Genomic DNA, 25,887 nt, shown 5'->3' on the forward strand with positions numbered 1-25,887 from the left:
AAGCTCTCCAGACTAGAACTGTGGGCAAAGGCAAGTTTAAGGGGCTTAGCTTCTACCAAGGGCAGAAGGGAGCCACTGAAGATTCTCTCAGCCAGGGAGAGGGTAGACATCCTAGATCCCTTCTCCCCAGGGCTCTGACCCCGGCACTGACCCTTGTGGACGGGCACTCACCCAGGGTCTGCTGGTTGCGGACGCCGCCAATCACCACGCAGATCTCGGCAGGCACGTCCCCAGTGCCGTCCTTGCTGACCACCTCCTTGTCCTCCTTGGCCTCGCCCTGCCAGATCACCTCCTGGATGTAGTCATCGGGCAGCTCTGTCTTCACCTTCACTTCCGTCATCGTTCCCTGCTCGGCACTCAGCGAGGCCTCAGCCGGCACGGGCTCCGGGCCCTCCACCTTGGTGCTCTTTTGGCTGCGCTTCAAGCGCTCCCTGGAGACGAAGAGAGGCCGCTCAATGTGGACCCCACACTGGCACCCCAGACCCACCTTGCAGCCCATCCACCCAGGGGTTACAAAACATTTAGCCACAGATCCCCCTCTCAAGTGAACCTCACCTTGGAGCCCAGCATCACAGAGACATGCCAGGCCATGTGCTCAGGGCAGGGGGGCCCCAGCCCACTTAGCCTCCTACAAGGGAACCCTGGCAGCTGCTGGAGCTCCTCCAGGGAACCCTGGGGCTCCAAGGAACACAATTTGGAAACCACTGGGCCAGTATGCCTCCAACTCCACCCACTTTGCAGATGGGGATGCTGAATATGTCCAACTGCCTCCCCTACCACTTATTTGTATTCATCACAACTAGAAAGGGCCACTTGGGATGGTTTAAATCAGCTCTTCTCAACTTTCAATGTGCATGTAAACCAGCAGGGGATCCTCTTAAAATGCAGACTTGGGTTCAGAAGATCTAGGAAGGGGCCTGAGGTTCTGCATTTCCAACAAACTGCCAGGTGGGGCAGATGCTGCTGGTCCTCAAACCACACTTTAAGCAGCAACAAGGGTTCAAGTGATCCAATGCATGCACGTGGCTAACACTTATCTCTTCCCTTGGTTCAGTTTGAGAGCTCACCCAAGCCCTCCCTGCTCCCACTTTACAGGTGGGGAGGCTCATTTCAACGGGATTTCACAGAGCCAACAAACCCCACCTTCACTCCCAACACTTCGGAGTCTAGGCGGCTCTTCAAACATCAGAAAATATCCTCAAGGTAACAAGCTTAATACTGAAGTGGGCAGGGGATTTATTACTGAACCGCCTTCAAAGGGGAAACGGAGGCCTAGAGAGGAGTTGTGACCCCCCCTAAAGTCACACAAAATCAGTGGCAGGGCCAAAGCATGAAAGCCAGGTCTCCTGCTGCCCACTCCTGAACCACTCTCCTGTCAGCAGGGATGACGTGTTACGACGGGGCATGCACATGGGGGAATTCGGGTAATGTTTCTGGCCTGGGGATGCTGCCCTGGCTGTGTCCTGCCCTCTCCACTGCCTAGATCAGCAGTCAGACCGTGAACTGCAAGGCCCAGACTCAAGCACAGCAGAGGCTCCTGGACCGGCAGACAGGGACCCGGGTTCTGATCCTGGATCTGCTGTGGGCTTGCTGCGTGACCTTGGGCCAGACCCTTCACCTCTCTGGGCCTCAGCAGGCCCACCTGTAATGGAATGTGAGCTTTATGACATCTGCTGTGCCTCCCAGCTCTCAGCTGTCTCCCCAAGTGGAGGAAGGGTGGGAAATGGAGCAGAGAGGGACAGGGGCAGGGTAGGAGGGTGGGGGAGCAGAGCAAGGCCACCAGGGAGGCTGAGACTCAGACAGATAGAATAGGAGAGAAAAGGCAGGCCAGACGGACACAAAGTCAGCCACTGGGTGACTTCAGCCGGCCACATACCCCTGAGCCTCAGTGTCCACTGAGTAACAGGGTTGTCATGAGGATTTCAATCAACTAACACATGGAGGGCCCTTAGCATAGTGCCTGGCCTAAAACGGCTCTCAAGACACGGTCACTGTTACTATTATTAACAACAACAAACTATTAGGGCCTTTTCAGCCCCCACTGGGCCCAGTAAGGCCTCCTCCCAGCGGGTCTGCCCCACTAGGGCCCCCAGATGCTGGCTGTGCTTTTCCTCTTCTCCACAGCAGGATGATTCAATTGCCTCAGAATTCTTTTTCTTGTATTTAACAAACACCCAGAGCTTTCTATGTGCCGGGCACCGTTCTAACATACCGCCTTGTAGGAATGAGAGGTGATGTGGGGAGGTGGAAAGGAAACAGGTTCTGAAGCTGGATCACCCCAGGCAAATGTGGGATCTGCCATTCCCAAGCTGTGGATCCCTGACTTCAATCCTCCAAGCCTCAGTCCTCACATCCACGCAGTGGGGATAAACCCAGAGCGCAGTGGTGCAGACAGTGAGGTAATGGGTCAGAACGCTGGCTACCAGTGGAGACGTGCTGCAGGTACCTACTATCTTTCTCAGGAGGGAGAGTGTGCAGGGGACACGAGGGAGGTTCTTACAAGACACGGACTTCAGAACAAGGGCTATGAGTCAGATTGACAGGGGTCTGAACCCCAGCTCTGTCACTTCCCAGCTGGAGACCCCGAGCGAGCCACTGAATTGCTCAGAGCCTGTCCCCCACCTGTGAGAGGGGGATACCCACAGCTACCCAAAGGCCTCTGTGGGGATCAACCACAGAAAGGTAAATCCAGGGCCTTGGCTCGGGCGGTGGAGCTGATCATAATGGTGGGAAGGGGTGATGAAGCACGTTTACAGACACCCTGGGTGCTGAAATTTCCATCACCTAGCCGAGACGATGAGCTGCTGGTCAGCCAGTCCTGCCCCTATCCAACCCTCAATGGCGGCCCAGCAAGGACACAGCCACCAGTCTCCGTGGGGACTGCTGGCAGGCAGGCAGGGGAGCTGACGACTCTCCCTGGCTTGGCCCTGGCTGGGTCTGAGCCTGGCTGCACAAAGAATTAACCCCTCCAAGCACAGGGAAGATATACTTCCTGGTAACAGAGTCCCAGCAGCCAGAAGGGAGTGGACCCCTGCCCAGAATGCCCTTGCCCCAGCTTTCTTCCTGCCCAGGAAGGCAGCCTGGGGCCTTGTGAGCTCTTGGCCATCCTGTCTGAAGGAACTCAGCTCAGCATTCCTTCCTGCTCTCAAGGTCCTCAGTGACAACACGGAGTCTTGGCGATGAGGGAGGAGCTGTTGGATTCCTAAGGTCACGTGGAACTCCTGACTACCCGCCCACTAGCTCTGCAACCTTGAGCAAGAAACTGCCCTCTCTGAGCCTCACTTTCCTCCTCTGCTCAAGGGAGGCATGCTCTTTGCCAGCCGTGGGATAGGGGAAGACGTCTGTAAGGGGCCCAGGGAGCAGGTGCATTTACCATGGAGGATGACAGATGTGTTCATCCTCCATGACGGCGTGAGCCTCTCACCCACCACTTAAGGGAAGCCCTCCCTGGTTGCTCAAGGCAGAGTCAACCTCCCTCTCCGAGGACTCCTACAGCCGTTTTCCTACCACATTCTAATTAACCCATCTCAGCTCATACATCACCTTTCTGACCTCCTAGTCTAGCTTCTAGCACATCACCTTATTTTATTTCCTGTGTAGCCTCAACTGCTGCCTGCAAATATCTATCTGATTACTGACTCACCCTTAGAGTGGGCATGAGCACTTGAGCATGGCTTTCTTCCCAGCAGCCTGAAGACACACAGTAGGTGCTCAATGAATATCTGCTGAATGACCAAAAGAACACCAGCCTCCTGGTGGGCTCCCCGAGAGCAGGCGCTGGGGCTGACGCTTCCTGTGACTCTCTGGGCAGGCTGGGATGGCAGAGTGGATCCTCAAGGAGGTGGAGGATGAAAGCCATCCACCTGCAGCAGGCCTGGGCAGGAAGGCACCATGGGGAAGCCCCTCTACAGGCACAAAGAATGTAGCACAGCTGGGACTCGAACCCATGTCTCCTGACACCCATCCTTTGGCCTTTCCATTGAACTGCCTGCCACGCTGTCCTCTGGATGTGCCCCATAATATCTGGGGAAGAGGGAGCAGGGAAATATGATTTCCTCCCACGGGAAGGCAGACTCTCCTTAGTTCTTCTACCACTCTGCTTCCCCCACTAAAATCAGAGGCCATCCTGGCAAACACAGCTGCAGTTATGGGACCAGCCCAACTCCCACAGAAGGCGGGAGCCACGTGAGCATGGAGCACACAACCATGCACTCCCTTAAATATGACACCCCCAAGTCCTTGCTGTACCGAGGATTCGGGCCACTCCCCCACTTCCCCTCACCACCCCGGGCTTCTGGGCCCTAGATTTACAAGCCCAAATGTTGCTCTTCTCGGAAGCTTTGCATTTAATTAGGTGTCCTAATAACAACAGAATTGCAGAAGTACTTATATCACTTTGAATTAGTGGTGCAGCTCCTTCTAACTTCTTTAAAAATTTTTTTTCATATATCATTTTTTAAAATAGAGCTCATTATTTTAATTAGATCCATTTAAAATGTACAGTGGAGCCCTTGGATATTCTCAGCACGAATCATTAGGTATATTAGTGAAAAAGCACTTGGAATCTATCTACATGCTGACACTCCATAATCTATTCTATTTGTGTCACTGTAAAATAGATTTATATATAGATAACTACAAAATAGTTGCTCAAGATATGCTATGAATTTTATATTTAACCCGAGTCACACTTCAACATCAAATCCAAAGTTGGGCACTAAAGAGATTATTTTTCAGTTAAGTACAGGCTGTCTGTGGTCACTGATTATTGCTGGCACCACTGCTACGAGAGAAGCCGGACCAAGTGGGTTGCTGCCAAGGAATTCCCTAAGAGCCCTGGCCTTTCCCTAAGGCAAAGGTTCTCCAAGGGTGTTCCCGGAAGGCTGAGGGCTTCCAAAGCAGAGGCCCAGGAGCACCCGTGAGGCCTGAACAGGGAGGGTGGTGGTGGGTAGGGCTCCAAGCCCCATTTACTTCCTCCACCTTCAATACATGCAGCTTTGTTTCTTGACTGATGGAGACATCTGGGGTTGGTTCTTCCTCTCTAGCGTAGGGTGAATGGTGGTACCCAAAAGAGACATCCCCGGAATCTGTGTATATTGACTTATTTGGGAAAAAGGATCTTTGCAGATGGATCTGGAGAAGAAGCAATCACCCAAGAGTATCTGGGTGGGCCCTAAATAAGAGAGAGGAAGAGGGAGAGTTGAGACAAGCAGAAGAGAAGACACAAAGAGGAAGAAGCATGTGACCAGGGAGGCGGAGAATGGATGCGGCCACGAGTCAAGATACGCCTGGACCCTTCAGAAGGTGGAAGAGAGAAAGAAGAGATTCTCCCCTGGAGCCTGCCGGGCTGACACCTTGATTTGGGACTTCTGGCCTCAGGATCTCTGAGAGAGTGAGTTGCCTTTGTTTTAAGCTGCCCGTTACAAGGTAATTTCTTATAGCAGCCATAGGAAACCAATGCACCAAGACAAAATTTGAAGAAGTGGCTCCAAAGTTTGCAAACCACACCCTAGGCCTTCTTTCACTTGCCCCATTATCAGGTCAGGCCAATGTGCTTGCAGAATCCACCTGGGAGGTTTCAGAAATAAGTATCGTTCTCTGTCTTACCTGGCAGCTCATCACGTGCTGACGCCAACCCCAACACATCTGGCTTCATGAAGACCCTGTGGACTGACAGGCAAACTGAAGCACAGAACAGGGCCTGTCTATTTTGTTCACTTCCATAGCCCCAGTCCCAGCACAATGCCTGGCGCATAGCAGGGACTCAATAAACATGGGTGGACGGATGGTGTGCCCCAGGCCTTACAACTTTCAGAGATGAGCTTGGTCTCCAAACAATTCTTCTGAAACCTATCCCAGTGCTCTTCCTGCTAATCTCTAAAGCCCAAGATAATGCAAGCAAATAACTTATCAGTGGGTTTGAGGCCCAAAGACAAATGCCATTTCTGGGCCTGCAGGAAGAAGAGACCCGAGCCATGCCAGGTGCCCAGGATTCAGACAACTTCCTTTCTGGGCGCAATTTTCTAACGCAGACACCGGAAGTTCCACCAATTTGCAGTAGTTATGAGAAGTCCTTGGTACCCTGGATTTCAGTCCTGTCTCTGCCACTGATTCCCCGGGCTGCCCGCTTTGAGACTCAGTTTCCTAACTACAAAACAAGGAAGCTGGAGTCTGAGACCTCTCTGGCCCTTGCAGAGGCCAGATCTTTAGCCAGCAGGGCATGTGTGTCACATCCACCAAAGTCCTGATATTTGGCCTTGAGGACCCCGCTGCCTCCTCCCAGGCTATGGTTAACCTGGTACCTTATTCCCCGAAACAATGCTAAGAGTTGGGAGATAAACCTGCAACCCCAGTGTGTAGACGGTGACTTGGTTAACTCTCTCTGGAATAAAACTTCATTGAAACAGACTCCGCTCCTTAGGGATGAGGGTTAACTGGTCTCAAGCTCTCTGCAAACACACGGGACATTAAATGAATTAATGCATATACGACACGAAGGCCTGATCTCAGGGGCCATGTGTGCTGACCCTGCTGCAAAGGCTGAACACTGACCAAACTTTCCATCTCTGCCTATCTCCCTACCACCCAATTATCTGAGCGCAAAGGACTCTCAGCCAGTCGCTGCTGCCGGCAGGCCCTCTCCTTGGCAAAAACTTCCTGAGCCGCCCACTTTGATCGGACCATTTCCTCCACCGCTCCACTAGAGCTGCTCTTTCCCAGGCCTCCCGTGACTTCCATGTTGTTAAATCCAATGGCAAATCTCCGTCCTCATTGAACTTCTCAGAAGCCTTTGATAGAGTTCCTCTCCGTGGTCTTCCAACTCTTTCCTTGCTGTGTTCCAGGACTCCAACCTTCTGGCCACTCCTCTGTCCCTTTTGCTGATTCCTCTTCATCTCCCCAACCCTTATATGCATGTTAGCAGGCCCCAAGGATCGGTTCTAGAACATCTTCTATTTTTATCTATACTCACTCCTAAGTGATCTCATCCAGACTCACGGTTTTAAATATTAACCACCTGATGATGATTCCCAAGTTCTCTCTCCAGCCTGGACCTCCCCTCTGAACTGCAGAGCCCTCGACTTGGATGCCTATTAGGCATCTCCAACTCAAGGTCCAAAGCCACACTGCTGCTACGCCCCTTCCCTCCACGCGACCCTCAGGGCTCTCTGCAACCTGCCCTATGTGCCCTCTGACCTCATCTCCTAACACTCCCCATCTTGTTCTCTCCTCTGGACACTTCGGTCTTCATGCTGCTCCCTGAACACGCAGGCATGCTCCTGCCTTGGGCTTTTGCACTTGCTCTCTCCTCTCCCTGGAACACCCTCTCCGTCCCCCGGACACCCCGATGGCTAGCTGCTCACTTCTTCGGGTCTTTACTCAAAAGTCCCAGTCCCTGTAGGGACTTCCCTGGCTTCCCAATCTAAAATTTCTCCCACCTCACCCCTACCCAGGCTCTTGAAGTCCATCTCCCCCTTCCCTGCTTGAGGCTTTCTTCTCGGTACTTACCCCTGACACACCGTTACGTCTTTTATCATCTTTCCTGTCTGTCTCCCCAACTATAATGCAAGCTACCAGAGGATGTGGACTGTCTCACAGGTTCACTGTCATACGTCAGCACCCAGAGCAGGGACCGCACGTGGCGGATGGTGCGTGAGAAGCTGTCAGCTCAATGACCCAACCGACGGGCCCTGGAAAGGTCAATGCCGGAACAATCTTCAATGCTCCTGTAGCCTCTGACCCGGAAAACCCTTTCGTGCTATCAAAGATCAACAAGTAAATATTCCCGGAAAATGGCTCCATCACCACAAAGAACCATCGATGGTTTAACTGCTTCACTTATTATTCAGAACTGAGTATCTGAACATCTCATTCCCATGGCCCTCGATATAACATGGATTTGAGATGTTTTCACGGAAGCCAATTTTCTGAGTAAGTGACGTTTATTCTTTGAGTGTCAAAGTCTTATTTTTTACCCTTTCTGGTGAAAATTTTCCGAAATGCCAAAACACAGCCGCCTGGTCAGACGGGGCCCTTCTATGGAGGACGCAGGATCACCGTCCTAAACGTCAATCAGCACAGATGCACACCCTCGGCAGCGGGGGCTGGTGGGGGGTTGTACTGGGGTCTGAGGGTGGCTGCCTCTCTAACGGCCAAGGCACCTGTCGTGTCCACTGGCTCCAGGAACGCTCCTGTCCACTTCTGACAGGAACCTGCTCCAAATCCACCCTCGAATTCTATGTGGTTCTGGGAGATCTCAGGGGCAAGGGCTCCGCCCCTCCGCTTTTTGCATTCCTGTGCCTGACCCCTGGCCAAAGTCAGTGGATGTCTGCTGAATAACGCAAACAGAAAACGAATGGACATGGACCTGCTGGTGTGCAGGGTGGGGAGCTGACACCAGTGGTGACCTTAGCAATAGCAACAACAGGACGGTGGTGACATGGGCAGCGACGACGTATCAAGAACCCACAAGGCACCAGGGAACCTCCACCGTACACACTGACCCTGTCTCAGCGGTCCTCACAACGCCTGTACAGTAGGCTATTACGTTTTGCTTTAGGGGAAGAAAGAGTGATTTTTTTCACAGTCACGGAACTTTTTAGTAACAAAACTGGAATCCGACACCTGTCTGCCGAACTCCAAAGCCTGGCCTTTTAACCATGTGGATGTCTTTTGTCTTCTTTTACTGAAAGAAGAGAAAATAATAAAAACGCTTGTTGAATGAATGAACAAATTAAGTGACAAAATGACCAGAAGCTCCGAAAGACAAGGAGTGGGCTGGCTCGCCCCCCACTGTGTGCTCCGTGTCTATAGCAGTGCCAGGTACTTGCCAGGGGCTGAAAATATTAACAAAGAAATGGAACAAAACGGCTCCAGCTCCTCCACAGACCAAAGTGCTTGGACTCTGTGCTCACTGCTGACCTCTCATTGTCCTCAGTATGTCTGAAAATGGCTGCTGTCCTCAGAAATGTCCTTTGGATGGAAGAGTCTCCTGTTTTTTCGTGAAAAGAGCAGAAGTCATAATGGAAAGGCAGGCCACAGCCTCACCACTTCCCTAAGAAGGGCGGGAAAGAGACCCCGCAGGGAAACAGCAACCTGCACCTGCATTTACTATGCTGCCCGTGTTTCCAACCCTCACGCCATCACCCACTCCTTAGTAACCCTCAAAATTATCTGCACTTCCATTTCTGTCAAGTATCACTGATGTATTTTAATAAATAAGTCGAGAAGATTAGATTACTAGATTAAAACTATTAACCTATTAAACAACTCTTAACAGTTTAGAAACTCAAAATAACCTACAATGCATCATTAGTTTGAGATCATTCTCATGCACTTAATTTTCTTCAATGTATGTCAGTCAGCCACAACTCTGGGTAATACTGCAGTTCAGAAAGACAGTAATAAGATTTACATATTAAGAGTTAATTCCCTGGCTAATTTAGACTTAAAATAGGGAAAAGCAAGAGTCTTGGGCAACTTCAACTCAAGAACTCCAGACTTTGGGAGGGTGGAGCTTTCTAGTAAGTCGGGAACTTCTTTTGCAGGTGTCTTGGCACATGGAAGGTTGGCTCAGGCCATTAAAAAAAAAAAAATTGTGGTCAAGGTCCTGCAACCTCATTAGGGGGCATTTACTTCGAGGATCTGAGAGCAGACATGAATGGACATTTGCACACTGGTGTTCATGGAGGCAGTATGCATGATTTGCAATGGGTGGAGGTGGCCTAAGGGTACATCAACTGAGGAACAGTATGGTGAACTGTTGTGTGTGCATACAATGGAATACCGAGCAACCACAAGAAGGAGTGAAGCTGTGAGACACTCAATGGGTGAATGGATCCTGTAGACAGCATTTTGAGTGAACTACACCAGAAACAAAGGCAAACACTATAATGCCTCACCAATACGGACTAACTACAATGTGTAAACTCAGAATTGAACCTTAGAGCACAGCTTATCAGGGGAACGCTTATTGAAACGGTCTCTAGATTGTAAGCTCTTATAGCAGTCACATCTGTTCCTGAATTGTAACGGTTATCTCCAGATTCCAAGATGCTGATCCCTTTATGTATAACCTGATCGATCCCTGGAACTCTGAGCACCTGTGTGACACCTGAAACTCAGAGCTAGAACTCGGCAGATATGAATGTCAGTATTAGCGCATACAGCAACTGTTAAAAAAGCTAAAAGAGTCCAGACTTTAACTAGAGATATGAATGAAGCAGATGTGGTTAGGTCAAGGGCAAATCTGGCCAAAGGGTAAAGGACATTACTGACTGCATTTTAAAACTTCAACTTCCATGTGAAACCAAGGGAAGAGATGTTTAGTTGGTGCAAGCTCTATATTTTCTAAACAATTTAACTCGTAGTTTGTTCAAATACCATAACTACATGGAACTTTTAATTGGAAATGAGACCTAGTAGGTTAGTGTGAAACAGCGACACATCCCAAAGTAATGTAGACAGAGAATAAAAATATATAGAGAGGGCCCCCCTGAGGAGCTGAGGGAAAATGCAGGGGTGTTGGGCTTCCTCACCTGGATTGTTGCTGATGTTCTCATAAATATTGAGGACTGGGGGTTTGATGTGTCGAGCCCTCTATTATGGGACTTGCCCTTATGAAGCTCGTTACTGCAAAGGAGAGGCTAAAACATGCTTGTAATTGTGCCTAAGAGTCTCCCCGAGTACCTCTTTGTTGCTCAGATGTGGCCCCTCTCTCTAGCTAAGCCACCTCGGCAGGTGAACTCACTGCCCTCCCCACTACATGGGACCTGACTCCCAGGTGTAAATCTTCCTGGCAATGCAGGATATGACTCCTGGGGATGAATCTGGACCCAACATCCTGGGATTGAGAACATCTTTTTTGACCAAAAAGGGGGATGTGAAATTAAACGAAATAAAGTTTAAGTGGCTGAGAGATTCCAAGTGGAGTAAAGAGGTAACTCTGATGGGCATTCTTACATACTATATAGCTAACACTATTTAGGTTTTAATGCATTGGAATAGCTAGAAGGAAATACCTGAAACTATCAAACAGCAACCCTGTAGCCTTGACTCCTGAAGACGACTGTATAACAATGTAGCTTACAAGGGGGTGACAGTGTGATTGTGAAAGCCTTGTGGATCACACTCCCTTTATCCAGTGTATGGGATGGATGAGTAGAAAATTGGGAACAAAAAACTAAATGAAAAATAGGGTGGGGGGGGATGATTTGGGTGTTCTTTTTTATTTTTATTTTTTAATTCTTATTTTCACTTTTTCTGGTACAAGGAAAATATTTAAAAAAAAATAGATTGAGGTGACGAATGCACAACTATATGATGGTACTGTGAACAACTGACTGTACACTTTGGATGATTGTATGGTATGTGAATATATCTCAATAAAATTGAATTTAAAAAATTATGGTTGACAGCACTTTAATCTGACAAGCTTCCTTTGTTATCCAATGGGTCTGGCAGTGGCACAATTCTGATTTGTCAGCCCTCTGGCACCCCATCTTGCTGTGCCTACCCCTCATACAGATGCTGGGAACACTGCAGACCCTGCCAGACAGAATCCCCTCGATGGGCGGAGGGGAACGGGGGGTTACAGAAGGACCCAAGTTTGCCGTCCTGCAGAGACACCCATGGTCCCAATAGGTGAAGAGTGACATCGTCCTCAAATCCTCATGCTGGACAAACACACTCCTTTCTCCACCAACACTGTTTCCTGCCAAAGCGGCCAATGGAGGCAACTAACCCTTTCTGTCCCTTTCCAAAGCCCAGGCCTGGGCTCTGCCCACAGGCCACTTTCTCTTGGAATGAAAGGGGAAAGAAGCTTTCCCACAGGAGGCTCCCCCTCCAACTTCCCGCCGAGCACAGATGCCCCACGCTGCCCCACTTCTTGTAGAGCTCTGGCATTCTTCCATCAGGCTGCTTCCCAACCCTGGCATCACAACTGGCTTCCTCCTGCCACTCTGGGTCCACAGGTCCTTAAGACCAGCAGATGACAGAATGAGTTTTGTAATACATGGCTCTATCCACAATTCCTGGCTGGACACCCGGCCCTGGCTCCTTACTGCCTAGGTCCATGTCATCCCTGGACACATAAACAAGGCCCCTAACCATGCAGTATGATCCTCCCAGGTGTTTGGAGAAAGCCAGCTAGACACATGGACCACTGCCAGCAGTCAGTTTATCTCATCTGCCCACACCCAGCATTCCTCGTGTGTAAATTGCGAATGTTGATACCAACCCCTGAAGGGTGTTTAGAAGAATAAAGGAGACAGATGCAATGTAAGACACCTAACAAGGCACCACACACAGAGTAGGGACTCAGCAAAGTCTAGTTCTTTTCTCCCATCCCTACAAAGCACTTGACAGACAAAAATGTGAAAAGGTTGGTCAAACTATGAAAAAGATGAGCTCACAGGCTGCTGATGGGGTCCCTATAAGTGAAAGAAGAAGAGGAATTTTTAGCCCCTCTGAAAACAGAAGGCCACCCTCCATGCAGCAGTGACGAGGAGGCCACCTGGGGGACACACACTACAGCCAAGTTCAGGGCAGGGTGGGGAGGTGGGAGTGGTGGAGACAGGTTCAGATGTGCTGACGTTCTACCATCCAGCTTGGCATGGAATCTGGAGGAAGTCGAAGCCGTGAGCGGGGACTGTCTCTTCTGCTAGCAGAGCCGCACAGATGGTGAGAGGCAGAAATTTCCTCAGCCACTTTCTCGTAGGGTCTTTGTCATGAAAAGCCTCAAGACGTGACCAGGTCAGGTCACTCCAGTGCTACTATTCTCAAAACTGGGCTTCTTCAGGACAAGGCAAGACTTCTGAATGTCCTGAAGTGATAACTACAGGTTCGAAGTAAGAATGTTCTCAAAGGGCTCAAAGAGTGCAGGTGGGAGACTCGTGCTGGGGGTCGGTGGGCTGAGCAGAGGTCCCCTTGTGACCCCACTCATTTCCTTGTGCTGGACAATCTCAAGCTCAAGAATGGCAGCCACTTGACAAAATGATTCCTGGGTTCTGATGTGGGTGAATTGTGGCTTTCATTTCTGTAGCTATCTCCAGAGGTGACAATCTAAGGAGGTGTGTGAATCGTCAAAAATCTGCCCTATTTGCAAAGTATAGGGTTAAGAGTAACTGATTAAGTGGAGTGTGAACTGTGTCCACCAAAACGCAAATGGCCTCTTTAGAATGAATACATGAACCCCTAGAGGCAGCCTGCAGGGTGAGAACATACATTTTAGGAAATAATGTTCAGTGTTCAACTCCAGTAACAGGAACATAAACCCAGAATCAAGCGAGAGATGCATCCTGACCAAAACACACTCAGAGTTCTTGAGTAATTCATTCTGCTAATACCATATTGGTCATCAACTAGCATTCTGCCTAGTACTGTGAATTTCCGTGTGAACAAAGTTAATTTGTTTGAGGCTACTTTAATTCTACTGCTGAAACCAAAATGTTAAATAGCAAGAAGCTATTACTTAAAAAATAATTATGTGGCTGCCCATATATGGTTATCTGAGAATACACACAGTCCACTGATGAAACACCTTGACTTAAAGGACAAGATTCAGCCAGGTCCAGAGCCATCTGGGTGATCTTGGACAAGTTTATCCCTCTGAAAAAGAAGGATACCAGTGGCTACCTCAGAAGGCTGCTGGGAAGATCTAAGGAGCTAGGTGTGAACTGCAAGACGCAGTGACTAGTCAATGGTGGGCTCTCAGCAAATATTAGCTCCTTCCACACCTTCATCCCTACCTCCAGACCCCTCTCCCACATCCAAGCTCTATGACAAATCAATTGTCACCCTACTGTCATCTCCTTCTAGGAACGGAAATTAGCGTGGTGGTGATGGTAGGGATAAATTCAGTGTTTATTGAACACCTACTATGGGCCAGGCACTGCACTAAGGGTATATGAAGATCATTACATTTAATCCTCACTGACAACACTGAAAAGGAGGCACTAATATTATCCCCATTTTACAAATGAGGAAGCTGGAGCGCTGGGAGGTTAAGTGACCAGCCCAGGGTCCCACAACCAGGCACTGGACAGTTCCAGGGTCCAACCCAGGCAGCCTGAGTCCTTCCTCCCAGTGCTGAGCTGCCTGACCCTGAACAGGGCTCGAGAGAAGGGGAGGAAGACGCCTGGCAGACAGGGCATGGGGATGCAGGTGGGCATGGAGGGTGGGATACGGCTGCTGCCCACTGGGGCTTTCCCAGGCCCAAGCAGGATGCCGGGCTCTTTTTGGATGTAGGATTCACACACTGCTTTGTCGAACTGAACTCCCCAGGCCTAAAAAAAATGTCCTTGCAGAAACTCACTTTCAAGTCTACTTTCTACAGTCCTGTCTGTCCTGAACTTGTAACATATCTCTCCTCGCAAGATCCTTTTAAAACCTAAGTCCTATCATGTCACGCCTCTGCTCAGAATCTCCAAGGGTGCCCCATCTCATGCAGAGTTATGGCCAAAGCCTCATGACAGCCTCCAAGGCCCTCCACAGTTACACGGGCCTCTGTGATGTTGCTCCAATGCAATGTACATGCTCCATTTCAGGGCCTCTGCACCTGCTGATCTCGCTTTCTGGAATACACTCCATCCAGATGATGGCCTGGCTCAGTCCCTCACCTCCTTCAGGTCTTTGTTCAAATGTTACCTCCTTGGTCATGCTCATCTTGACTGCTCAAATTGAAGAGGCAACACCTCTCTCTGCTTTAACCCCAAAGCACACTTTAGTATCTGACATTTCATGTATTTTCCTTATTATGTCTTTCTACTCCCTCTAGAACGTCAATTCCAAAGAGGGAAGAGATGCTGCTGGGCTTGTTTACCACTGTATCTCCAGCATCCAGGATGGTGGCTGGACATAGTAGGCACTCAAGACGTACTTGTGGAATGAAGGAGTGAAGCTTGGTCTTAAGAACTTCTCCTTCCCAACCTCCCTGTCTACAAGATCTTGTACGTTTGGCATTTGTTAGGAAATCAGTACACAACATGAACAAATATCCCCCTTAACCTCTTCTCTCCTGTTTTCCTTATCTCCAAAATGGAAGAATTGAACTAACTTATATCTATAGAGCCCTTCCAGCTCTGAAAACCTTCAAAAAAAGTCCTAATTCTTCATTCCAGCAGACCTAGTAGGATGCTAGGCTAGTTCCCATAGCTGCATTTGCTTGACTATAAAAACTGTGTTTCCTTAAGAATGGCCTACAGGCAAGGTCCCAGAACCCCCATTCTTCTTAGAAGATGTTGAGACTTGGCTGCGTCTGTGCTACGTGATCTGTGAACTGCACACCAGGTCAACATTAACCTCAAGTGCTGGGGTCACTGGTCTTATATAAGCGACCCAGGTTGGGTTACAGGGAAGTAAACCAAACCACATTCAGTACTTTCTCAGGATCAGAGGCACCACCTCTCTTCGTCCCGCCTTCAATTTAACCCTAAGTCCTTAGCAGCTCATGCTTTTGGTTTTGGGGTTTAGCCAGAGGCCCTCTGGAGAAACAAAACCATGTGTTCCGGGCCAAAAGGAAGGCACTGGGCGGAAAGTGGGCCTTAAGGTAATAACAGAGCATGCTGTGGTGGGCCTGGGAGTGGGGGGCCTTAGGGGTCACCTAATTCTGACTTTGGGAAACCCCAGGACCTTTATTTCCCCATCTGAAGGAGGGACTAAATGAGCTCTAACCCTCTGCAAAGTCTATAAGACTCTAACCTCACTTGGCCAATCTAACCCAAGGGTCAGGGTCAGGTTCACTAGTGGCCTCAGCGGGCAGATGCTCAGATTTTCCTGGCATTGAATACAGAATTGACTTCTCAGCTGATTAGTTTTAACCACCAATTCAACCTAAACTCACTTGTGAGCTCCTCTAGGGTCCCCATCTTCTTGACATCCCCATCCCACCACCCCCATTCCACTGCTGATGCCTGCCCGTGGCCCATCACAGGGACCCGTAACATCCTTAATTGAACAGGGCACACAGAGGAGCAGGAAAGCACAGACACTGGGCACACACACCAGAGATGTCCGATCTGGCAGACATCCTGGCTCTGCTGCTTACTTCCAATTGCAGCCATAGAAGCTGTGCCTCAGCTTCCTCACCCGTAAAATGGGAATACTAAAACTATCTCCCTCCTAGGGTTGTTCTAAAGGGTAACTAAATTAATAGTAGATGATTACATGTAAATCACTGAAGCTCAGAGCCTGGCACCAAAGTGCTGACACACAGACCTAAGGTTTGAGCTGGCCCTTCCTTGTCTAGGGGCTTCATCACGAGTAAATTCAAGCCAAGGCTGGTCGGGGAAGGCAAAGAGATGGCACACACGCCAACCCTCCCCTCCCTGGACCAGGACAGGCATCTCTAATCGATCCCAGCACTCTTCTCCCTCCAGGCATAGCCTTGATTGATAATGAATTCAGAGGTCTAGGCAGCAACTCCCACTGCAGGGAACCCACCTGCTGTCCCCTGGCCAGACACTCATCAGGTAGAGATGCAGGTGGTGGGGGGAGATCCATGCAGAGGAAACAAGGAAAAGGTCCAGATCCCTGTGAGACTGATGAGGATGGGATGGAGCTATGTGTCTTTGCTCACTGCTGGAGACCCAGCACTTTCAACAGTGCCTGCCACATAGCAGATACTCTAATGTCTGCTGACCGAATAAATCAACAACCAATCCATCTGAGTCTACAGCCCACAGCACTGGGCTCAACTACCCCATACTGAGTAGGGCCTCGATAAATGTGGGAGGAAAGCCAGGGAGGCTGGGTAGACCATTCCTTGAGTTCAGCATCAATGAGCAGAGAAAGCACCTGGCTTCAGCAGGTTCGAGACCTGACACAGGCACTCACTCATTGCGTGACCTTGAACAGGGCTCTTTCCCCAGAGGTCTCAGTCTCCACATCAGTACAATGAGAGGGTGGGACCAGACAAACTCTGAGACCCCTTCTAATCCAGACACTCTGATCCAGGAACCACTTCCCAGCACAGCCAGTCACAGGACTCCCGCCACCCCACAGGCTACAACATCTGTGCAGAGAACAGTCAACAATGCAGGCCTGACAGCTTATCCTTGGAAAGGCTGCTTACAAGATGAGGGCCCTGACTGGCACTAGGGAACCTGGATTTGGGAAAGTTCCCACCTGGGAGGGTTCCCACCCCCCTAAATGATACATAGGGCTCACCATGTCCAAACTGCTTGTACAGACAATGTGGTTCGTGCTGAACACCTGCTTTCCTTTTAAAAGTCTGAAATTTGGGAATGTGCTAGGCATGGGGTGCCCATGTGACCAGCCCCCAATAAAACCTTGGGCATCAATGAGCATCTAATAAGCTTCCCTGGTAGACAACATTTTACACGTGTTTGCAACTTGCTGCTGGAGAATCCGGCACATCCTGTGTGACTCCACTGGAAGTTTGTGCCTGGTTTCTCCTGGACTGCACCCTGTGTGCCTTTCCCCTTTGCTGATTTTGCTTCATTTCCCTTCACTGTAATAAAGCTTAACGGTGAGTACCACTATATGCTGACTCCTCCCAGCAAATCATCAAACTGGGGGTGGTCCTGGGGACTCCTTACCCAGCTTCGTATACTGTCCTTACTCAAAATCCTGCTACCAGGGGCCCAGGAGAGAGTCAAAAGGTGCTCGGTGGCTTTTGGATACATGGATCATCACCTGTGTTTATAGGACTAAGCCCAGATGTTTCCTCTCCACTGCCTCAGGCTGCAGTCCCTCCATGCCAGCCCACACCCTCTGCACCTTGATCGTGCCCGCTTCTTCTCCCATCTCCGTTGTCGTATCCACCCCATAAACATTTACGGAGTACCTGCTAGGGGCTGGGTCCCTTCCTGGGTGCTAGGGACACAGCAGCAAACAAGAGAGACATAGTCCCCGCCTTATGGAGTTGACACTCCAGGGGAGAGAAAGAAAAGAAAGTAAATTTTTAGATAGAATAGCCAGAGTCTAAACAGGCTCTGAAGGCTGCAGGCCACAGGCTGGGGTGGAGGGTACCAGGGCAGCTACCTTGAATGGGGGGTGGGGTGTGGGGAGGGGGTCAGGGAAAGCTACTCTGAGGTTGTGACCGACCTATGACCTGAATGATGAAATGCTCCCAATCGTGGACAGATCAGAGGAAAGAGCATTCCAGGCAAAGGGAACAGCAGTTGCAAAGGCCCCCAGGCAACACTTGGTTTAGGCCAGTGGTTGCCAAACTACAACCATATATGTATTTATGTTGCCTATGCATGGCTGCTTTTGTGTTACAGTGGCCGAGTTGAGATATTGCAGCAGAGCAAAAAAATACATACTATCTGGCCCTCCGATCCCCAGTTTAGAGTGATAGATAAATAGAGAGAAGGTCAAGGTGGCTAAAACAGAGGGAGAGAAGGGGAGACTGGTATGGGGTGAAGTCAGAGAGGAGGACGGGGGCCAGGCCAGGCTGGGCTGCGTGGGTCACAGTGACCTCCAGCCTGCTCTTGTTGCCTCCATTCTGCCCCCTCCAATCCACCCTGCAAAAAGCAGCCAGGGTGAGCTTCCTGAAGCACAAAGGCATCTGTGCTTTACTGCTTGGCTCAAAGAACTTCAACAGCTCACCGTGGTTTCCCAAAGTTATGTTTCAAGGAGCACTCGTTCCTTGAGATGAACTTCAATTAAAGGGCATCATGGTTAAGCAGGTTTGAGAAACATGGCATTTTCATCTTCTTGGATATTCTCAAGCCTGCACAATAACACATTAAAGGTTCTGAGAAGTCCCACAGAAAAGACGACTGTTTGACTTTGTTTAACCCATTGTCCTCTAAGCTCATTGGGTTATAGAACCCATTTTTCCCCCACACACAAAAGTCTATTAACATTTCACAGAACTAGTGTGCCAAGGGCTAAAAGGCAAAATTGTCTGCTTGGCATTCACGACCTGACCCCCAGCTCTAGTACACGACCCTAGAGTTTTATTCCAGACTTTATGTACAGGCCCCAGGGAGCCATCTCTTCTACCTGCCCCTTGCCTTCTTCCTGCCCCAACTCCCCAAATAAAGGTCACGTGGCCACTCCAGCTCGGCTTCACCCTACAATACAGCCGCGGCAGCATCAGTGCTACTGCTTTTCCGAGCCAGCTGTTGAGGGGCATCCCCTCCTTGGGCCTGTCTGCTATCGCTTTCTCCCTTCTTCCTAACGACATCCAAGCTTTCCTTTGAGAACCACCCCTCCCCAACTCCTGCCAGCAACAAGGGTGAGGACAGTACCCCATCTAGCCAATCAGAGTACTCCACCCCCCCCCCGGCAGCCATGATTGGTTCAAGAGATGAGCAACAAGACCCTTGGTGGGCCATTGAGAGTCATCCCTGGGACTTCTGTTTACACTATGATGGAAGAGGCTTTCTCATTGGCTGAGATCACTAGCAGTAAGGACTCGTACTTGGAAACTGCCAAGACCATCTCTGCCTGTTGAAAAGTGAAGCCAACACACAGAGAGGCAGAGCTGGTCAGAGGAGGGGCAGAAGAGGGAAAGGGGGGGGGGTGGGGGAGGAAAGGAAAGAGAGAAATTCCTAGCGCCAGCAGTTGAGCCCCTGAATCCAGTGCAACTTTGGACTTCACAGGTGCATGATCGCCAAAATTCCTATTTCTGTTCTAACTAATCTAGGGTGAATTTCTGTCACATTTACCCCAAACAGCCCTGACTAATAAAAAAATCCCTGTACTAAGCATTTTAGAAGGGTCATCTCATTTAATCCTCACAATGGCCCTTTTTCAAGCTAGGAACCGAGGTTAAACCAAATTTAGAGAAGAATGGAGGCAGAGAGAAGTTGAAAAACTTGCACTCACCCGGCAAGGCGCCCACAAGTTCAGGAGGGATCATTCACACTGAATTCCGGAACACCATGATACTGGTGCCCCCTGGGGTTTACAATGCAGCAGCAGAGCTGGAATTCACATCAGGTCTTTTAGCCCAAAGCCCATGGTGCTTCACCCCTAAGTCACCCCCTGATTGAGAGACCAATGGCCAGTTCAGGAATGAGTCATCCTCAGCCTCCAGTCCCAGAGGGCTGGAAAACATTGCCCAAGACTCATGTCCTCTGGGGACACAGGGATTTCAGCAAAGGGAGCTGGCCTGGACCACCCATCCTTTCAGATGGATGGTGAGGACCAGAAAGTGGTGGCTGAGAGGCATGACGACCAGAAAGAGAGAGGGGGTGCAGGGTAGGGCAAGGCAGGGGGCACTTACCTGCCCGCTGTACTTTTCCTTCCAGCTGCACTGGCTCCGTCAGCCTGCAAAGGAATCCCCAGAATATACATCAGCGAAGCGAGAAGACGCAAATTCTATCCCCTGCAACTCTTACATCATGCGTCCCCTGAACACTGGCCTTCACACAGTGGGGTGAGCTGGCCACATCCCTTGCCCACCCCCACTCCTCCAGGCTGGGAAAATCTGTCCTCAGTGCTAAGAGGGAATCAGGATACCCTCTTATGGGTTGGCCCTTTAAATCCTGCCTGAGCACCCACTGCCAACACAAAACCAGCACTTGCAGAGCCCTGGGGACTCAGTGAAAAGTAAATAACCAGCTAAATCTGAGATTGAATTGCACCATTTTTATTTTCAGCTGGGATTTCCAATAAAACAGTAGCTGCAGATTTATTCCTACCAACAGGAGGTGGGGGGAAATCCTATTACGCTAAAATATTCTGTCCCCCAACCCTATGAGCAGGGGAAGGCAAGAGAGTGTCAGATCTTAATCTCTTTTATTTGGGGTGGGGTTGGGGGGAAAGGGAGATAATGCTGACCAAATGAAATTTTCAGAAATCATAAAATTCTGGTTCAGATGGAGAGACTGAGGCCCTCAGCAAAGAGGGAGCTGCATGAAGTCTTGTGAGGACTAATGACAAACAGGTGAGAGCCGACTCTTAGGCCAGGGCTGGGGACAGGGCTGGGGGGCCTGTGGGCGACGCCCTTGCTGCACAGGCCGAAGCAGGCTTCAGACATGGGAAGAGTCCCTAGGATGTTCACCACCACTGGTTGAAGATGCATTTCCTAGCTGTGTCAAGCCATTTATAATAATAGTAATCACTGTTAGAATATTGCAGGTCCAAAACCCTGGGGTCACATGTGTTTCCAAATTCAGAAGTTTTCTGATTTTAAAAAGGTAATGTAGTGCATATGTTCAATATTTCGAAACAGCCCTGGCAGGGGTCTGGGGAGTCCCCAGTAATCAAGCACATTAATATTTCTGTAGTGAAAGATATGAAGAATCAACCTTACATGAGATAAATAAACACTACAACCAGCCTCCCCTCAGGTCAAGTTCTGCTGCCCCATCAGTTATAAAAACTCTTTTGGCTTTCAAGCTTTTTGAATTGCAGGATGGTGGATAAGGGATTGAGGTCCAAAATAAAAGCAGCAGCCACTACCTTTTAATGAGTGCTCATTAGAGGTTGCAAAATGGCAAAACCAGATGGTGGACTTTGATTCAAATGAACTAAAATAAAGAGATATTAGTTAAATAAAAATAAAGGGATTTCATCAAAATAACACCAGATTTCCAGCTTCTCTTAACAAACTGGATAACCGAGCAACACCCAGTCCTACATGTGACAGTCAGTGAGGGCTGACACGCCATTGACTTCTCCAGAGTCCCCACTCCTCCCTCTTGCCTCACCCCCAGCCCGCATGCCTGGCCCCTGCAAGCATCTGTACTTGCTCCTCTAGGTAACCTCATGTCAGGCACCAGGGTATGGACATTAAATGTCTGGTCTCATTTACTCCTCACGGTAGGTTCTCCCCACCTCCCAATATCCCCATTTTACAGATGAGGACACAGAGAGTCAGAGAGTTTTAGTCTTTTATCAGAAGTCCCACAGCTGCAAGCCCAGGTCTGGGGTCACTCCAAAACCTGCCTTCCTCAGTCCTGGAATACTTCATCTCCCGCCAACATTCAGGGGAGCCAATCAGGAAACGGCAAAACTACGCAGATGCTGTTTCCCGCACGAGGGAGACAGAAAGGTTAAGGACAAGTGGGGAGGTAGAAATGTGAATCTGGGAGGGAGAAATTAATGGGATGCTGGTGTATTATTTCAGTGGAACAAACAAGAAAGTGGTAAATGGTTTGCATATCATTTCATTGGGAGAAAAAGAGCAAGATCAATTACAGCCTCCCTCTGACATCTTGCATTCCTCAAAACTTGCATGTAAAGTTTTAATGTTCATATCATAATCGGCAGGGGGAGGGGATTCTCCCCAGTGAGCTTAAAAATATTGGAAAATCCCATATGATCTCTCATCTTTCCGACTTAATTCTGGGAATGTATTTCTAGCATTTTCCATATACATTTTTAATGTTGACTTTGTTGTCCTTTCCCTTCACAATGTTACAGAGCTGAGCTGCTCCAGTCCAGTAAACATGCAGCGGGCCATGGGGGTAAAGAATCTGTTTTTGGCACACCTAATAATCTACATCTGTTTCCCTTTTATTAAGTTTATGATACTTGAACATTTTATCACTAGTATCAATATTCACATTTGTCTTCCACCCATTTTTATGAAGCAAAGACAAAATGCTCAAAATATTCACATAGTTTTTCAAACAAATCCTTTTGCAGAGACTAAGGTGGTGACGCTGGGGAAATGGAGATGCTGGAGGGAGGGGTGCTACCACGGCTGGGTGTGAAAGGTCTGTCTATTGGCAGATACGGGAAAGCCTGGGTAGGCACATTGATGTGAGAGATGTCCACAAAGGCAGGTGTTAATGTCACAGCTCAAGTCAGTCAATCACGGCATGCGGGCCTGGCAGACTCCAGGGAGTGCAGCCAAGTCCAGCCACACCGTAACAACAGGGGACAGCCTCTTGCCCCTCCCAAGCCCATCCAAAGCCCACAATGCTGGATCTCCATCCGCAGAGCCCACGTGACACCAGGCCAGTTCTGTCTGTGTCCTCACACATACATTACAGCAATCCTCTGTGTTTGAATTAAGTTGAACCTCTGACACTGCCACTGTCCCAGGTCAAAATGAATCCACACATTCATCTTTACCCAGTGGAATGCGACCTGTTTCTCAATGTGAACTGCAGTTTATGAGCACAGGGTGTAGAGTCAGGCTGTCCAAGTTTGAGTCTTACTTCTGCCATTGTCTAGCTGTGTTATCTCAAGCAAGTCACATGCCTTCTCAGGACCTCAGTTTCCTCATCTGCAGAATGGGTATCTTTAAAATTAAGACAACTTAAATAAGACAATGTAAAAGTACTTAGCATGGGCTTGGCAGTAATAATTATAAAAACCATTAACAGCCCTAAGTCATTATTTATCAGGTCTGGGAAAAAGAGGCACAGAAAAACAGAGACTTATACAAGGTGACACAGCAAATGAGTGAGTGACAGAGGTGGCCTTGGACCATGGGTCTTCCCAGTACGTCTCAGGGCCTGACCAGAATCTGGTGCTGCAAATCGGCCACTCATGAGTGTCCATCAAACCACCAGACTGAGGCATTCTCCAACGGGGCCAGTCGGAATGATGCTGAAAACAATAATGTAGGTGAAGCACTTAGCCCACGCCAAGCCTATGCAGTAATTTAAGTAATGGAAACGCCCACTACTGCCACTCTTGCTGTAGGATCATCTTTTGCCACTGGACTATGTTCTTCTAAAAAAGGTGGCTTTTCTGACTCTGTGTCTCACTTTGACCCTTAGAAAAGCTCTTTCCTTTCCCTGGACCTGAGGCTCCCCATAGGTAAAAATTGGAAGGAGAGGAGTAGAGTTGGCTGAATCAGATAATCTCTCCCTTCCCTTCCTCCTCTGCCAATCTATGTTGAGCTGAGCCAACCTTCACCGAAGCCCCCTATGGCACAGGAGAGATGATGGAGAACAGTGAGCCCATGAGAGCTCCTCCCCACCCTTGCTTGGTTGGGGTTAAAGACCCCCCAGTCCCTCATGAGGGTACTTGCCCCTTCCCAGTCCTATCCATCCATCCCTTATATACCAGCTTCTTCACAGGACCTGGGCAAGACGATTTTTGGTTTCATTCAACCCTCCTCTTCCCTCCCAAATGAATGTTAAGTTGTTCTTTTCCATTCTATTATTAAGGGTTTTCTTGGAAAGAAAATATTATTCCAAACCCAGAAATTTTATTTCTAAATTTGTGCAAATGTAAGTTGTAAGACATTAGCTGCATTTCACATTTTGTGCAAATGGCAGAAACAGGCAATTCGTGTGCTACGGGATGGGGGCTGGCCAACGATTTCGATAAAATAAACCCTTTTTTAATTTAAATGCTAATGCACTGAATTAAAATTTAATAACTGAGGAAATTGAAAAGCCGAGCAGGAATATTGGAAATAAATCCAAGCAGAAACAGCTGAAATTAAAAATTCTAGAGAGTGGGAGGATAGCAGCTAAGCTGTCTTATATGATTACATTTTTTTTTTTCAGAATGAAGCAAAAAAAAAAAAAAAAATCCTATCTCTCGCTGGCTCTAGGGCAGTAAATCCACAGTGCTGTGATTTATTGCTCAATTTTCCTGAGGGAAAAAGGCTTTCTTTCATGCTGAAATATTTCATAAATTTCAAGCCAGCATAAATTCTTAATTTAAAAGTTATGGAGGTCACATTTAGTGCACTGGTACGGTTCCAAAATCTTAAAGGAATAGCAGCGACCAAAAAAAAGAAAAAAGGAGGGGTAGAATTTGCTTTTTTTTTTCCTTTTTTTTCATTTTGGTTTTAATTTACCAGTTGAAATTTCATTATTAAAGATTCCTCCTGGATAGATGGAACCCAAGTGCGTGGGGAACTGGTGTGTGTTTAGAAATCTGCTGCAAACGATGAAGAGATAAAGACTGAATTCAATTATAAAAAGGCTTTTTTTTTTAAAGCCACTTGAGGAATTTCTGGTAAAAATTTCCTCCCTTCATTGCCCGGGAAGGGGTGAGGGTTGGGGAGGGTGGCCAATGTAATTGCTTCTCTTAGATCTCCAATCTTTTGTGCACACTGATATATTCATTTGTTATACAGCTGTTCAGCGGCAGAAAGAATGCTGGGGCGCCCATAATTCTAAGCAAATCAATCAAAAATTAATGATTTGTCATGCTTGCACAATGGAGGAAAAACAGCTCCTTGGGTCCTGGCTGCCTGATCTCGAAGAATGAAATGTCTTTCTGCGATAAGAGAGCCAAGCCAGAGGTCGAGGGAGGCTGAAGTGCCACAGCAAAATATGGGGGCCTCAAGGTCCCCTGAGCTCTGTGAGAATGTAGGGGGCCGCCATCTTGGAGGGGGCATCTCCAAGATGGCGCCTCAGTCAGACCAGCCCAAGACCGACCTGGTGCGAATGTTTCTGTGGTGGTGTAATTAGCATCTCGCCTTTTCCCTCCCCCACCCCCACCTCATCACAGAAGGCGCAACTCAAAACTGACTTCCTCTCGGGAGACGTCAATGACTTCCCTCCACCCCCATCAGATTTAATTTATCCCTGTTCACCATTCTCCCAACAACGCAAACACAGACACCTCCAGCACCTTTCACCAACTGTGTGGGACCGGGACACAGGTCCTGGGGAGCCTGTCTCCCCTGAGGCCATGTGTTCCTCCTGGGCAAAGACCACTTCCCACAGATGGCCACATCTTCAGCACCCACCTTGGTGCCTGGCACGAGGCAAATATTCACCAAATATGGTTGAATTAATTCCTTATTATTTCTGAGGAAATACCAGTAATCAAGTTACTTAGATGAATGACAAACTGCACTGGCAATTACACTTGGATAAAAAAGATAACAATTGACCTTAAATACCCAATCACTCCTTCATTCATTCAACAGAGATTTTTTGAAAAACCACTATATGTATTTTAAAAAGCACTTAACATACTACATTCTGGGTGGACAACATCAACGCCACTGGCAGACAATTCCAAAATCTCCAATATTCTCTGCTTCTC

General features: G+C 48.7%; 1 protein-coding gene across 19 annotated transcripts in view; it reads right to left on the reverse strand.

Moving 5' to 3' along the window:
• Positions 1–25,887, reverse strand: part of ZNF618 (zinc finger protein 618) — a 180,790-nt gene that overhangs the window by 65,043 nt on the left and 89,860 nt on the right. For 15 of the 19 annotated variants that reach the window (XM_037851090.1, XM_037851087.1, XM_037851086.1 and 12 more), the window contains exons 2-3: positions 20,198–20,241; positions 172–431 (exon numbers count right to left, since the gene is read on the reverse strand). In XM_037851090.1, coding sequence (XP_037707018.1) covers positions 172–431; positions 20,198–20,241 — 304 coding nt within the window. Of the gene's footprint in view, positions 1–171; positions 432–19,797; positions 19,811–20,197; positions 20,242–25,887 lie in introns of those variants that run through there. The other 4 variants (XM_037851095.1, XM_037851093.1, XM_037851088.1 and 1 more) reach the window with 2 other exon arrangements.

This window comes from Choloepus didactylus, chromosome 10 (assembly GCF_015220235.1).
Source record: "Choloepus didactylus isolate mChoDid1 chromosome 10, mChoDid1.pri, whole genome shotgun sequence".
Lineage (NCBI taxonomy): Eukaryota > Metazoa > Chordata > Mammalia > Pilosa > Megalonychidae > Choloepus > Choloepus didactylus.